This window comes from Phocoena phocoena, chromosome 8, assembly GCF_963924675.1.
Source record: "Phocoena phocoena chromosome 8, mPhoPho1.1, whole genome shotgun sequence".
In the NCBI taxonomy this organism is placed as follows: domain Eukaryota; kingdom Metazoa; phylum Chordata; class Mammalia; order Artiodactyla; family Phocoenidae; genus Phocoena; species Phocoena phocoena.
In genome coordinates, this window is record NC_089226.1 from 96,785,226 (window position 1) to 96,801,913 (window position 16,688).

At 50.5% G+C, this 16,688-nt stretch overlaps 1 protein-coding gene across 1 annotated transcript in view; it reads right to left on the reverse strand.

The window, feature by feature from the left end:
* The window catches only part of LRP4 (LDL receptor related protein 4), a 49,917-nt gene extending 33,229 nt beyond the window's left edge, over positions 1-16,688 (reverse strand). The window contains exons 1-8 of the mRNA XM_065883067.1: positions 16,637-16,688; positions 3,989-4,135; positions 2,720-2,836; positions 2,168-2,281; positions 1,695-1,811; positions 1,231-1,359; positions 875-994; positions 346-471 (exon numbers count right to left, since the gene is read on the reverse strand). Coding sequence (XP_065739139.1) covers positions 346-471; positions 875-994; positions 1,231-1,359; positions 1,695-1,811; positions 2,168-2,281; positions 2,720-2,836; positions 3,989-4,135; positions 16,637-16,688 — 922 coding nt within the window. The remainder of the gene's footprint in view (positions 1-345; positions 472-874; positions 995-1,230; positions 1,360-1,694; positions 1,812-2,167; positions 2,282-2,719; positions 2,837-3,988; positions 4,136-16,636) is intronic.

The following is a 16,688-nucleotide window of genomic DNA, read 5'->3' on the forward strand; positions in this document are numbered from 1 at the left end:
CAGTGTGGCTAGGGGAGGGGGCATGGGGGCTGTCAGCCAGAGAGCAGTCCTTGCTCACGAGGCCAGAGCACCAGGCACCAACCGTGTGTGAGTTAGGATGTGAGAGGCCATTGAAACTCCCAGCCCTGATACTGTGTTCCAGGCCATGAGACTGCAGGTCAACAGATGCGCCTGGATTTGACACTGGTAACTGAGAAGAGCAGGAAAAATCCAGGTCATGGGCAAGATCTGACTAAAGCATCACCTTGGCCCAAATGGAAAGGCAGCAGTAACACCCTCTTCCCACTCCTATCCTCCAACCCACCTATGGGTTAACGGGCCTGGGGTACCCCTGGGAGACTCTACCTGTGTTCTCACAGTTCTCTTCATCGCTGTTGTCCGCACAGTCGTCCTCCCCATCACAACGCCAGGACAGACGGACGCAGCGGCCTGATCGACAGCGGAATTGTTCCGCCGTACATATCGAGGTGGCTGGGCAAAGCAAAGGTCTAATGAAAGCCGGGCCCCACGTCAGCCCAAAGCACCACCCTGACACCCCAAAATGCGCTTTATGCCAGCACCCACGCGCCACTCTTCTTGACAGCAGTGTCACAGCTGGTCTATATGGCATCTCTGTGGGAATTGGAAAAAGGTGCCTTTTCCTCAAGACACTTTACTGCCATCTGCTGGAAACTGCCATGATGACTATATAAATCTACAGAGTCATGGAAGATACGTCTACTGTGGGACTGGCATCCTTTGCACCTAGCACCTCTGGGCCATGCCCAACCTACACGACTGTACATGGTGGTCCTGTCCTAACTGTCTTCAAGCTTTACCGGTGGTGGCCTCTCTCTACTTCCAGCCCAGGCCTTCGGTACCGCCCCCCACTCACTGCAGTTGCGCTCATCAGATTGGTCATCACAGTCCGCGTCGCCATCACAGCGCCAGCCCGCGTTTATGCACAGGCCACTGTCACACATGAACTCCCCAGAGCGGCAGGGCTGGTGGGAGGCTGCGGAAACACGATAGGCTTCTGTCTCTAGCTAGTCCCTGCACCCAGTGTCCCATGGCAGACCAGAAAGCCACAGCCCCAGCACCCAGGCTCTTCTATCTTTGCTCAGTAGGGACCAGGGAATCCAAAAGCTTGTCCCCTGAGCTCCTGACCCAGGTGGCACCTGTGCCTTGCCACCCCAGGAGTTCCTCCCAGCCTGGCCTCCCCTCCCCCACCCAGCTGGCCAGAGCACTCACAGCAGTCAGACTCGTCCGACCAGTCTCCGCAGTCATCATCACCATCGCAGTGGTAGATATCGAGGATGCAGCGGCCGTAGGCACACTGAAACTCCTCCAGGTTGCAGGGGGGCACTGGCACTGCTGAGGCTGGAAGGAGGGCAGGGGTGGGGAGGGGAATACAGTCAGTCCTGGACAGAGGAGAGGGGCCCTGACTCCTCAAAGGAGCAAGATGCTCAGACAAAGAAACCAGGTTTCATTTGGGATGGTCCTTATAGACTCCTATATTCTGGTGGACCAAAGGGAGACCTCCCTTCCCACCTGGGGAACCTGTTCCCTCCCTGGCTCAACCTAGGAGGAGCCGCTTCTTAAGAACCCACACTCCTTGCCCACTGTTCATGCACTCCTCAGCCTGGCCCTCAGCCCATGGGATGGAGCTCTCTGCCCCATCCCAGCCCAAGAGCCTGAGTTCTGGGGCCACTCACGACAGCTCTCCTCGTCAGAGCCATCTTTGCAGTCAGTGTCACCATCGCAGTACCAGTGCTCAGCGATACAGCTTCCATCGCTGCAGCGGAATTCCTTGTCGGAGCACTTGCGCATGTCTGGGGGGACGCAATGGGACAACAATCCTGCAGGAGCCCCACCGGCAACCCTCCTGCAATCCTCCCTGACTCCCATCCTCACTGCCCCTGGGAGTCTGACCCAGGCCCTGCAAGACACCACAGATTCGGTGCAGACTCCCAAGGGGAAAGCCGAAGCCCTGGAGAGACTGGGCCTCAGGCTCCTATTCTGTGGTTCCTGGGGGGTCTGGCTGCTCTGCCCCTCCTGCTCTCCTCCTGCTGCTCCAGGCACCTGGGCAGTTCAAGGTTCGGGCAGTGCTAGAGCCCCTGCTGCTCTTTCTCCCCATGGCCATGCCATCTACCAGCCACCCCGCCTGCCTCCCTGGAGCGCCGCTCACCACACTGCTCATCGCTGTTGTCACCACAGTCGTTGTCACCATCGCAGTGCCACAAGCTCCGGATGCAGTAGCCGTTCTGGCAGGGGAACTCGTCTTCCTCACACTCCCGCGGGGCTGTGGGCACAGAGCGGTCAGGCTGCTACAGGCAGTGGGGCCAGCGCCTGGGAGCCCAGCAGAAAGCCTTGCAGAGCAGAGCAGCCAAGCAGCTCTGATGCTTCCCAAGGGAGCCTAGGAGGTGGCTGTCTCCGGGGGCTTATCTGACCAAGAGAAGAGTTGGAAGGACAAGAGCCAAAGACCACGGGCTGGGGCATCATTTTCAAGTCTTTATTGAATTTGTTGCAATACTGCTTCTGTTTTATGTTTTGGTTTTTTTGGCCGCGAGGCATGTGGGATCTTAGCTCCCCGACCATGGATTGAACCTGTACCCCCTGCATTGGAAGGCCAAGTATCTACCTCTGGACTGCCAGGGAAGCCCCTGCGGCATCATTCTCTGATTGAAAATTGTTTCCCAGCAGAGCTTGATGGAACCTGCCCAGCCCCGCCAGCACTCACGACAGTCCTGCTCGTCCGAGTCGTCCTCACAGTCGTTGTCCCCGTCACACACCCAGGAGCGGCGGATGCACTTGCCATTGTCACAGTGGAAGTCAAGAGGCGAGCAGGTGGGTAGCACTGAGTCCCGGCAAAAGAAGGGAAACGAGTGTCAGTCTGGTGCACTTACTCAGGCAGGCTCAACCGGGCCAGAAATCCTTTGGTAACTCCCTGTCTGAATTACAGTCCTTCCTCACGGACTCCTACGCCTGCCCCCAGCTGATGGAGAACCAAGCAGAAACAGCAGTTAAGAAGCCAGAGCTTTCTCAGGGAGTGGTGGTCAGGGATTCAGAAGGCAGAAGAGCCCAAGGAGCTCAAAACCACTAGGAAAGCAGTTAAGGAAAACATGAAAAGACAAACAAAAGTATTTTTCCCCATTTCCTCTTATCAAATGATGATTGACACACCTGGGCTCAATTTCAAGTTCGAGAACTCATCACTTATCACACAAGCCAGTTACCCTCTCTGAGCTACAGGTTCTTTGACTGTACAATGGGGATAATTATAATTGACTCAGCGAGGTCTTTTGAGACCTCCAAAGTGCTACATGAAAGTGAGCCGTTTACCATCATCACAATTAGCTAAACTGATTAGGGTTAATAAGGTCCAGGTTGTAGCTTCACTCTTCTGACACTAATTAGCCTCCCTCAGATATAGGTGCTGCAGGGTGGAGATTGCACCCCTGAATCCAGACAAGTAACTGGCTCAGGAGTAATATTACTACATACCCAAGACAGGATACCCTAGCCTGTTGTGCATGTTACTACACGAGGGGAAAGGGGAGATTTAATGAGAGTATGTGATTTCTTACAAAGTTTATGTTATTTGAAAAGGTGTGATTACACAGAATACCAACATAAGAAACACAGAAATACTCGGCATCCAAGTATAGTATGCACATTTTAAAATGCACAAATATGCAATAGATACACATATTCACATAAATACAGAGAGATCTATTTAATTAAAGAGACCACCTGTAATTTAAAATGTTTTCTCCCGTACTTGTTTCAAAGTTTGTTTTATTGGCCATACATGCATGGAAATATGGGAAATATGGGAGGGCTGAAGCCATATACATTGTGAAGAAACCACCCATCGTTAATACCTGTCACCCTCGAGAGAGTCCAACTCTGAGTCTGACACAGCTGATGCACAGAACACGCCATCACACCTGTCCTTGCTCCCTCACACCTTCTACCACTTCCCAGCGTCCCATGGGGAGGTTCTTACTACATCCGTCCTCATCGCTGTGGTCCCCGCAGTCGTTGTCTCCATCACATTGCCACTGGGCGGGGATGCAGGTACACTCGCCGAGGGCACTCACTGCACACGTGAAGTGGCTCCGACCACAAGCACACTCGGGGCTGCTGGCTAGGCCTGGGAAGAGGGAAGAGGAACCAGTGAGGGCTCAGCTCTCATGCAACCAAAGCCCATTCCAGGGGAGCAAGGTAGAGGAGCCAAGTCTAGGAGCACCGTCACCTAGGAGGCCACACTGATGCTGCAGGGAGGTGTGGACCATATGATCGTGCCTTCCTCCTCCTCCAAGGCACAAATGGTCAAGAAGATACCCTCTGACTTTGGGCTCACAAACAGTCCAGTATCCCTTCTATGACAGGGTTTTTTTGCACACACCCCCAAAGGCCCAGGGACAAATGATGCCACCTAGAGGGCTGGTGGTCTTGAGGAAGGGGAGCCAGGGACAGCATGGGCGACGTAGAAAGGTTTCCATATCCTTCCCTCCAAAACTAGGTGGAGTTATGCATGCTTTTGCCTCTATCCAGGACCAGGACATTGGCCAGGGAGAAAAGAAATAAGAGTGGAATTAAAATGCTGGAGCCCCTTTAGGGATAAGAAATCACACGAGGGAGCAGGGAGCAACAGGCGCTGCTGTGAGTCCCTGAGTTATAACTCGCTTTAAGGAGGGTGACCAGGAGAAGCGGGACCGGGAAACCAGGCTGCCTCAGGGCAGAGCGACTGGGACCAGACAGAGCCTTCCGGTCTGCGGGACTGGCCACAGCCTGCAGAAAGGATGGCAGAAGCAGCCCCTCCCGCAGCCTCCGCAGCACACAGCTGGGCTTCCCTATTGAGCATCCAGCTATCTGCCTAGCCAAGTCCCATGACCGGCTGCTGTGCCCCCTCCCCAGCGTGCCCAGCAGGATGCCCTGGGATGGCGTGTGAATGGCTCGGTGCCCCCGCTCCAGCCTCAGCTGGAACAAAGGGTTCTGCCAGGGTCACTCTCCCCCCTCCCAGCATTCATCTAACCCGCTGGGCTGCTGCAGCTGGGAAAGAAGGGGGTCACCTCTCCCTTGCTCATCTCCTCCGCTTGCTTTCTCCTCCCTTTCCTCCCCTCAGCTGGGCCTTGCCCTCAGGCTGGGCTGGAACAGGGAAGGAGTCAGCTCCCGAATTGCCATCCCGCTTCCTTTCCTATCTACAGGGCCCAGCTTCTCTCTCGGCTCATCTCCTTGACTACATCCTCACCTTGTATTATATTTCTCAAGCCAGCTTAGGGTTTAGGGCCCAGAATGAAAGGGTGGACTGTTATTCCCACCAAAAGCAAAAGGGGAGCCAAAGACCCCTCCCTCTCCACTTCAACCCCAAGGATAAGTGTAAGCATATAGCAAGGGGCCCTAACCTGCAAGTGGATGGGAGGGATGGCCAACCTTTGGTATCTGTGAACCCCTGAAACTACAGGCAAAGTGTACGTTTCTGGAGTGAGGACCACAGCTTTCACCCAATCTTCAACTGAGGCCTTGCCCTCCCCCTCCACATGCTAAGGGAATCAGCTGCCCTAGAAAAGATGCAGGATTTCCTGCAGAAGCCACGGGAATCCATCTGAAAGGAGCAGCATCTCTATACCTCATAGGAAGGCCCTACGCCAAGCCCAGCACTCCTGTCTCTCCAGATCTCTCTGCAAGTACAGGACAGAGGATTCTTCCCAGGGAAGCACTGAAGACCCAGTCCCATCCTCTTGGGCCTGTCCTGAGAGCACTGAGAAGGGATGAGGGCTTTTTTCACTCAGACCCTGGCACCAGAGCCTGAGGAACTTCTGTAAGTTTGACCAGCTCATCACAGTCTATAGGCACTGCTTTAGGGAACTCTGGCTGGGATGAAAGAGCAATGACTAAGTATTCCAGAGGACTCCATGCCATGGGGCTCACCACCAACACGCTGACCTCTTTCTTGGGGAAGAATGGTGAAGAGGAAGAATAAGGCTAAGAATAAAGCTAAAAGTCATCCCAATGAGGGATGATTTTTTTCCTTCTTTGAAGACTGGCCTCAGTTGAAGATTGGGGGCATCTGGCAATGCATGATGACATTTTGGTTGTGATTGGTGGTACTGGCAGCATCTAGAGGATAAAGGCCACAGATGCTGCTAAATATCCTACAATGTACAGGGCAGGCGCCCACAACAAAGAAGTTATCCAGCCTGAAATGTCAATGGAGGTTGAGAAATGCCGCTAGCCACGCACAGCAGGGAGCGGGGCCACACCAAGGAGGAAATCAGGGTAAGGGGGTGACAAGAATGGAGAGGAAGAGGGGGCACTGGGGGGAGAGGAGGAGGAAGCACTGGACCTGGAGCGGACAGAGCTGGGCCCCACTGACCAGCTGTGCCCCCTTGTATGAATCCCGTAGCCCCTTAGCCTGTTTCCTTGTGTGTAAAAAAAGCCGCAAGGGTTGGACATGAAGATAAACGTGAAAGAGGCTAACCTCCTGCCTGGGAACACCAAGGATGCTCCATAAATGCATGCTGGGGGTGTGCAGGCATGAGGATTTGGGGGCTAGCTTTTTCTGAAAGGCCTTGATTTTAAGAACCTCAGTACGAGGATCAGGAGATCAAGGACAGCAGCATTTCAGGCTGCATGCAAGTCAAAAGGAATCCACAAGGTAAAAGCGGAGCCTTCAGGGTTTTTTTTAGCCTCCCCCCCGGCCCCCTTTTGGCTGAGTGATAGCAGAAGTCCTGAGTTTCCCCTGCAGACTTCAGGAACAAAGCATTCCATCCAGTGGGCATCAAGTTAGTTGCTGAAGAGTCATGACTTCCTGCATGTCAGAGCAACATCTGAAGGTCAGGCAGCCGGCGACAGGCAAACTCTTGGCTTGGGTGTTCATACAGTAAACAGACACATTATACTCCAAACCCCAGCTCTTCTGGACAACTGCTGCCCCTCTGGGATCCTGGGAGGTGGAATTCTGCCTTTTCACTCAAGTCCTGGCTGTGATCTTAAAGGACAGCTTTTAACCCTTTTCAACTAAAAGAATGGTGAGTGAAGAAAGGATACAAATGACTGCGGGTGGCAAAACGCGGTCTTCATTTTAAGAAGTGTTCAGTTAGAACACTCAGCTGTGCTTCTGGCCTTGAAAGCTATTTGCCAGCCACACTGCAAGCTACCGTGGCCTCAAAGGGCATGGAACCTTCAACCTAATGCAATTCAACATGGAAAAGACCTCCTCCCAAAGTGTTCACTATCCCCGATCATCAAGTTATTCAGCTTTTAGGACACATGGTAATGTGCTCACAGGGCCTTCCTGGGAGGTTAACCAAAATCTCAGCCATCTGACCACTTTCTCACTGCTTTCTTCGGAAGGAAAGCAGGGAAACACGTCCATCTGCTTACACTACCAGACACAGTGTAATACGTGAGAGAACACAGATTCTTGAGTCAGAGAGGCTGGAGTTCAAGTCCTGGTTCTACACTAACTCTACAGCTTTGAGCAAGTTAGTTAATGCCTCTGAGTCTCAGTTTCCTCATCCATAAAATGGGAGTAACAACAGTTCTACCACAAAGGGTTTTGTAAAGATCATAAAAATACAGCCACCATTTACTGAGTACTTACCATGTGCCCTCCAAATACTTTTCTAAGTGCTTTTCTTATGCCACATCATTGAATGCTCGCAACAACCCTGGGAAGTGGCACTGTTATTATTATCACCACCTTACAGTTGAGGACACTGAGACACAGGGAGGGGAAGTCTGTTGACAGGTCACACAGATACTAAGGGTTGGAGCCAGCATTCACACACAGGCAGGTCAATTCCAGATCCTCTGCTCTTAGTCTCTTCATGAATAACTGCCTCCTAATAATTGGTATTGCTATTATGAGAATTTCCAATACCCTGAGATCAAAAAAGGGGATTTATAACACTGGGATTTTGGGGTCCTTCTTTCTGCATTCTGGATTGGCAAATGTGCAGTGAGTTTATGGATCTCAAGCAGTGACCTCTCCTTCTGGCTACTGCTGAGGCTAAAGACCAATTTCCCTTGCCCTAAGGTAAAGCAGTGAAGCAAGGAGAGTATGGAACCCTAGCCCTTTGAAAGAGTGCCTCGGTACCGTGTTGGTCCAGAAAAGGGCAGGGCTTTAGACAACAAATGATTATGTTTTGCAGTTTTTCTTGACAGTTTGCAAGCTACTTCTGCATACACACTTGCGTTCTCATTTAATCATTACAGGACTACCCATTTAATTGGTAAGATCACCTACTTTGGCCCAGGTCATGGGGTGAGTAGGAGAGCCAGGATGGCAGCCCCATTCGGACCCTTAGACCAATATTCTTCTCTTAATATGATCTCAGAATCTGGACTTCCAATAAAGCTTCCCACTGATGCACACTCAAGTTACAGAGGCACTGCTGGGAATTCCCCTGGCTGTCCAATGGTTAGGACTCTGTGCTCTCACTGCCGAGGGCCCAGATTCGATCCCTGGTCAGGGAACCAAAATCCCACAAGTCATGAGGCACAGGCAAAAAAAAAAAAAGAGAGGCACTGCTCCCGATTGCCCCACAGAAAGCTCAGCTCAAAGTGGACCACACCTGTCACTTGGAGGCCCAAGGTGTACAGTGACTATACACAGCTACAGAGCAGCTTTTTCAAGTTGAACCAGAAATGAGAAGGCTTAAGGGGTGTTCTGTGAGTGTTGGGATATGACAGCTACCCCAACGTGGAAGGGATTACAATGGGAAAGGGAGGAATCATCACTAAGTGAAGGATCTTTTATTTCATAACATACCAAAGCTCTCTTCTCTTCTCCTAACAACTGGCAGCAACGGCGAAGATATAAACCTTATTTAATGAGGATAAGTTATTTGGAATGACTTTGAACTACATCCAGGCCAATCAAGGGACCAATCCACTGATTTCAGCTCCTTGGGCAGCTTACTCAGTAAGCGTCTCTCACTGAAAGGGAAGCCCATACAGCGAGACAAGACTGACATAACTGAAAGGGGTGACAGCCAAAAGCCACATGGAAATGGATCTAGTCTCACCCAAGAGATACCTGAGGTCTGGAGAGACTCGGGTAGCTATACAGCCACTGTTTGAGAGGACAGAGCCTGCACAGAAAACATTGGAACCAATACCAAACAAGGTAAATGGCTGGCAGTAGAAGGAGGCCAGAACATGAACCCTTTCTTGATGCTGCCCCACCTGGACCCACAAAGCCCCAGCTGAATTGAAAGCCCCTGCTGTGTGCCCCAGAGGCCCTTGGTGTCTCCTCTTACGGTAGCATTTAGCTCACTGTGGGACCATTGTTCACTTACTAGACCAGAAGCCTCTTGATGGTTGGAATTGTATGATATAGAGCTTTGTATTTGTATTCAGTGCACAGTTCAGTGATTGGTATGTAGTGATGATCAATATAAGTTTGTGAAACGAATGAATGACACATTCTATTAGAATCTTGTGACAGTCGGGAGTCATAGGAAAAGAGAAGCCCAGAATATGAGAAATAAAAGTGGTTGTTTCCTACCTACCCTATACTCAAGAAAACAGGAATCTTCATTTTAAGGTGGCTTCCTAGTTCTATCCAGCTTAAGTTCACTCCTTTCTCCAACAAGAGTTCCTTTCACTGGCTGTATTATCAAGCTGTCATACTGACATGCCGTGACTCTCCTTATTTCTGTCCCTAGATCCCTAGAGGCCAGCCTTACCTGGTTTGAAAATCTATCTGATAAAGTCTTCTCCTAGTGGGCCCTCTCAAAAGTGATACCATAAATCACATGATTACCAACAAGGTCAGCCTTCTCTTGCCACTTTTTTTTTAACACAGAAAAGAAGTCCTTAATGGTCAGCTTCCAAAGTTATGAGGCAGGAGAGCATAGTGTTAAGAACATGGAAACAAAACTAAGCTAATTCCTGGCCATCGGACCAGGTGTAATCTCTTTACACCTTAGTTTTTCATCTGGAATACTGGGATAATAAGAGCCCCTACCTCCCATGGATATTATGAGAATTGAATTACTTAATTCATAAAAAGCCCTTAGCATAATGCCTGGCATATACTAAGCTCTTGATAAATCGTAGCACCTACTATTGCTATTATAGAATTTGACTCATCCAGACTGTCTTACCCATCCACCCCATGATTAAGCCCTAATATTTCAGGGCTTGAGACGTCGAAAAATCCAACTGTGCGCCAAGCTGCAGTGCTGTTCCCATGGGTTAAGCTGGTGGCATGAGTGACCACAGGAAGAGGTGGGAGAGAGTCTTGTGGCAAGAGTCCTGCTTTACTGCCCTTCTCTGGGGGAGCTTGAAGTACATGGTATCCTTTATCCTTACCTAATTTATCATCAACCAATTCTTAGGAGGCAAATATAGAAAAGAGCATTTAGAACCTAAATTACAGAGCAATTTAGAAATGGATTAGTTTCCTTTTTTATGAATCAGGGGTAATAATAGTATCTATTTCATAAGGTTGCTGGGAGGTTTAAATGAAATAATACATATAAAGTAGCTATTATACATAATACATAAGCAGCTATTATTTTTGTTGTTGTTGTTGTTATTAACCCCATCATCTTCATCTGTGTCCTCTCTCTCAACCCAGTAATGTAGCTACATCGCCATACCGGCTTCTTACCCTGCCTAGAAGCTTAGTCAACAGATTTCACAAATCCAACAGGGATTGAATGTGGCTGTGCTCTCTGAGGGGCTGCTCAAAGTACTGCTTTCCTCTCCCCTTACATCTCAAAACCCAAGGTCCACAGAGTAACACGTGGCTTCAGGGAGCAACAAACCATATCTCCCCTTCTGGGAGCTTTTTTAAGCCTCACTCCATCAAGAAGCACCTGAAAGGTAATTCTCATAAAGAATTATGAGAATTGGGATTCCCTGAGAAGATGAAGACTGAAAACACAGAGGAGAGGGCAATCTAAGATAAAATACAGACAGTCCCGACCAAGACATTCTGGTGTAGCTTAGATACAAAAGATTCTATTCTAAGAGGTAGTATGGATTAGAGAGTTAACAGCTTAGGCTCTGGGTTCAAATCCTAGGTCAGTTACTCACTAGCTGTGTGACAGCAAATGGCCTAAGCCTTAGTTTCCCATCTGTAAGACAGGAATCTAACAGAATCTACCTTATAAGGATATGGTGAGGAGTAAATGTGATAAAACATGCTAACACTTTGAGTGCCAGCAATACAGCAAAAGATTCACAAATGTGAAATGCCCCAGAAATACATTTGTAATTTTTAGACCACATGTCCCCAGCTTGTTAGGCAAAAATGGTCACCAGAGATCACTCCCAGAGGAGCAGAAATTCTCATTTGGGGGAGGTATATTTTAAAGTCATTCACTTTTACTGCTTCTCTGAACCTGTGGTTGAAATTTCTCGTTTAAACTGACAGTGAGTGTGGCAGGGGAGTGGAAAAAGGAGGGAATTCCCTTTCTTATTTACTAGGCTTATGGATATTAGAACCTGGCATCTGTATTTGGTTTCCAGAAGGCTGTAGTCCCTAACAGTGAAACTATCTCTTGTCCTCATCCATGCCATGGTGACAGTCGGGTTCCCAAGGCTGGGGCCAACGAAGGGAACATTTGGAGCATTTCCCCCCCACCCCTGCCCTGCAGGCCAGGCAGGAAGTGGAGCTGCAGAGCGAGGAGAGATCACTGGAGGTGCTTCCAACCTCAAAGCTTCTTTATTTCACGTGCTAATCAGGTGTTTCTCCCAATACCCTAATCTGTACCTGCCTGGCCCTACACCCAGATGGGACAGGGGGAGGGACTCTCTCCTCCAAAAAGGTGCTGCCTGGAGCTAGGAGCTTCCAGGCCCCAGAAAACCTCCGGTGATAAATTATGCAGCAGCACCTTTGTGCTGCCTCTCAGCCAGATGGGAGGTTTGCTCCCAGTCTTTTGTTTCCGGCTTTGCTCGCAACTCCGATCCTCCCTGGCTCAGCACAGAGGTGAGGGGGGAGCTCCTGTAGGCCATGTCCGGGCTTGCAGCGAGTCCCGAGTCCCCAGCAAGGCTTTTCCCAGCTGGGGCTCAGGCAGCGCCCTTCCCCTTCTCACTCTAACCTGAATGGGCAGGGGAGCAGAGCATTAGGGAAGCTTGCAGGCAATCCACTCAGCTGTGAGCAAGGATGAGAATGCCTACGTGCCATGAAAGAATAAAGTTTGCTCAGAAGGGCGTAAGAGGTGCCCAAGGGCACCAAGGATGTTTGCTTCTTGCTAAATCAAAAATGCAGAACAGAAAATGGAGTCAAACGACAGCCAGGGAAGCTAGAGAATCAGCTCTTTTGAACGGCTTCTCTCGGTTATGGTCAACTTTCCGCAGTCCCCAAAACCATCACATCTCTGGCACCAACTTAAATAGAAGAAACAAAGAGACAACAGGGGTCAAACTTGGGGGTGGAGGAGCTGGGGGCTGGGCAGGGGGAGGGAGGAGCGAGTCGTGGGCTTGAGACCTGAATCAATTATCCTTGCACGCTGACAGGATTCCTGATTGAAGACAGTAGTCATGAAGGAAGGCAGCTCCCCAACGCCCGGCCCCCAAATTGGGGCAATTACTATCTTATGAGCTCTGGGGCCTGACTCCTTTCCCAGGCCAGTGGGAGGGAGAGCTTGGAATTCTAAACTGTTCCAGCTACAAGAGACCTCAGCCAGCACCTCTCACCCCGGGTCACAGCAACCTTAGGGTGAGATGCCTGGCTGCATCCCTGACCACAGGGCTTTTAACAGGGAAGCTCTCAGAGGAAAGCCCCACATCCCAGGCCCTCTCCCAGGAGAACTAAGGCAGAGTGGGCCCCCTAGACTCATGGTATCGCTTAATCTCTTTTTTGAAGTGTGGACAGGAGGGAAATATGCTTAGGTTTCATTAGGTTTTCAAGGGGGAAAAGAAAGGGCAAGATCTTTAAAAAAAGAAAGCAAAAAACCAGCTGAAATGAAGGGCTGAGCCTCCATTTTAGCACATGACACTGTAGTATAACTACGGTTGTCTGGTTCCCATAGTCCAAAGGCAAGAACCGTCTCTAATCCACTTCTGCAAGCATGCTAACAAGCAACTAACATTTACCCAGACCTGTGGTAACAGAGTAGATGTTAAATTCTGTGCCGAATGGTTTGAACATACTATTATTTCATTTAATTTTTACAATATCCTCACATGATAATTTATTACTACTCCACCCCCTCCCCCCACTTACAGATATAAACCCCGAAGTTCAGGGTGATAAAGTGTTTTGTACAGGGTCACAAAGATGTGGCGAAGCCAAGATTCAAACCCAGGCCTGCCTCTGCTTCTTGATCACAGAGCTATGTATGCAGTGATTAGATTAGCACTTGACAAATGTGTGTCTGGGGAATGAATGAACAAATGAATGGGTGCAGAGCCCAGTTTAGGGAATGCTCCTGGGGAGAAGGAACTGACCCTGTCAGCTCGAAGCTGGAAGGAGAGCGGCAAGTACAGGCATTCATCAGAGCTATTTATAGGGCCAAAGCCTGGCTCTGCCAGCCAACCAGTTGGCAGGAAGGCTTTCCTGGGATATTGAATCCCACCAGGCTGAGAAGGGGAAAAGGTCTTCCAATGCTGAAGCTGAGATGGTAATCCAGACACAGTCTGGGGCCAGATGCCCCATGTCCAGGCAACTGTGACAAAACTCATGGCTAAACTGCGTCAAGGAATGTAGAGACTGTGGCTGGAACAGGCTAACAGACCTAGTCGGCCATGGGCATGGAACTGTCTCGAAATTATGAGATGTGTCCAATCACAAAAAAAGACAAGACTACTTTTTAAAGTAGTCTCCAAAATTCTGTTCCTATTTTGGAAGCCCATAGGATGAATCTTCTCTTCAAAGGAGAAGCAACATAGCCAGTCTCTCCCATTTTCCTTCTTCTTAGGCATCAAGATTAGCAGTCAATCCGTAGAAAGAATGAGAAAGACGTGTAAAATATCCTGTCCTCTGTGATTTCCTGTGTTCTCTGCTGGCCCAGAAAATGGACATGCCCAACGTGCTCTGTATCAGACATGGTCATACTCAGTTCCCTTGCACCTGTCATTCTTAATACCATGTGCCAGTCCCAAAGATGTTATCTGATATGCAACAGGGGACAGAAGAGGAAATCCAAAGTCAGTGACAAACCAAGCATCTTTCACAAGTCCAGTAAGATCAGGGACAAGGTCAACCAAGCACCATGACACCACCAGATGGAAAAGAAACCAGTCTCAGCTCCACTCATTTGCACTCATCGTCAGATATAACCCTCTATCTACCAAAGCTTACCTGGAAGAGATCTCCAAGACAAACAGGGTTTCCACTCTTCAAATGGTGGTGGATTTGTCTAAGGCCTCACGTCAACCCTCAATAGGCAGATACCCAGGGCTATTACCAGCAATCAAGTTCCCTTCCAAAATCTTTAAGGTTGGAGTATTATATAGGCTCAGGCCAATCCCACAGGCTCTAGGAAAAGCCCCAAGTACTAGCAGCATCCAAATAAGCACCTTATATCTTATTGTCTTGAATTCATTCCTAGCGGAGGTCAGATCTGCCTAACTGATCTACTATGACACACTGTCTTCTCCCTGAGCCCCTGGAACATAGTGCGGGATCCTTGTGATATTTTTGGTTGAGCGACTGCTCAGTCTCACTGGTTGACGAACCATGAATCTGTTCCCTCCAAGCCTCTGAGGATGGCTCAGTACCAGGCCAGGCGAAGTTTAGATCTTGGTGCCATGGAGTGTCCTTATTCACATGCACAGAAAGCCTCCCATGCTTAGAAGTTTCCATTAAATATTTTGTCCTTAAAAAGAACCCAAATAGTTACCCAGAACCCTCCCAACCTTCTTCTGTGAAGCATAAAATATACATAATTTTCTACCCCCGTTCTCAATGCAGATGTAGTGTTAGGCAATTTTGACAGCTCTGGAGCGATAAAATCCTCTTGGCCAGTCTCAGCCCGGAACCTTCCAGCTCCCCTTTCCCTAGGGCAGAAGGCGACAATCTCCTCTCTGGCTTTGTTGGTATCCGTTTTGGCCCTTTTTTTTTTTCAGTGCCGTGCCATTTCCCTTGATCTTTTTCAAAACTTCCTCCAGGGGGCCGAGAGGAAAGTTCCATCCTCTTCCCTTGCAGCCCGAAGGGGAAAAGCCCCCAAAAAGCATAGCTGTCCCTTTAAGGGGCCCATGCGGTGGGAAGAGCAGCTACATTCCTACCCCAGTAGGGCCGCTGTCCCGACACGCCAGAGAGGCTGCAAATAACCTTCTAGGAGAGAGCTCGGGAGGGGGAGAGCACGGTGCGAAGAGGAACGTGGGTCGCCCAGGCTACTACTCCGAGAGGAAGAGTTAAGAGCTCGGTCGGGTTAGAGTGGGCATGGAAAACGTCATTTAAAACCCACGGGTAGTTTAAATACCAGACAAGAGAACTCTGTTTTGGATTTGGGAGGTAAACACCTTTAAAACAAGTGCTCAGGCATCTCCACGCCCTGCCAGGCAAGTTCCGAAATTTGCATTATTTCCACACGAGCTCCCTTTACGTTAAAGAACTGGCTCAAGGCCGTGGTCTACAGACACCATTATTCTGAACCCCACCGCCTCATCCCAGCAGCGGGGAGAATGGGAAGATTCGTGTCTCCCCCGGCTGAACAGCGGTGGGTGAATAGGGTTGGGATTCAAAGATCAAAGTTCTTTGATCTTTGGGCACAAACTAGAGGCAGCTGCTAAATCACGGAGTGCACCCACGGTCCTAGCCGGCTGCGGAGAAACAGATTCCACTGGAGCCCTAATCACACACACCAGTTGCGTACCGGTACCAAACAAGTTATTAATAAGGAGCAGATGAAGCAGCAGTCCTGCTGCCATCCCTCCAGCTTCCCCGAGGGCCACCGCGCGGGCCGGGAGGCTGCCTTCTGAGGTTCGGCGATACCCGCCCAGCTATCCCGGCCAGGGCGGATCTGCGGGAGCCTTCCAGCAGTTTCTTCCCTGTGTCCCTCCTCTGCCCCTTTTCCAACCCTGTTTCCCCCTCCCCCCCTCCGGGAAGGATCCAGGGCAGGAAGCTGATTGGTCACAACCAGGAGAGGGAACCCAAAACACCACTAAGAGAAGATGCTGCGAGCAGGCAGTGCCCAAGGACTCTCGGCGGGAGCATGGTCCGGGGTCCAAGGAACTGTTCCTCGAGTGGAGGAATCCCCAGAGCTCAAGTATTCAGATTCCTCTGGAGCCTCTCCGCAATCCGCCCGAGACCCCCAGCCCCTGAAAAGAGGGCTATTTACAATTTATGGTTTAGCGACCATCCCTCCCCGCCTCCCTTTCTTCGCCCACATTCATTCGCACCAAAGACACAGAGACCCTGTCTAAACCTGAAAAGGGAAGCACCCCAGCTCTTCAAAGAGCAGCGAGGGAAGGCGAGCGAGCGCCTCGGACCTTCCCCCCAGCCTGGCCCAGACCCGAGCCCGGAGTGCTCCTCCACCGCTGTCCCGTCTCGGACTGGAGGAGTTGGGGGAGCTCCCGGTCCCCTCCCCAGAACACAACCTCTGGGCTGCTGCTTGGAGTGAGGGCGAGGGGTCCCAGGCCCCAGCCTGCGCCGTCCCGCCCTCGGGAGGTGAGTCTTGCCGCGGCCGGACCCAGGGAAAAACTTTCCCGCTGGGCCGGTCGGCTTAGGCGCGGCGGCGCCGCTTACCGTGTGCGCAGAGCAGGGCGCCAAGCAGCAGCGCGCCCCACGGCCGCCTCAT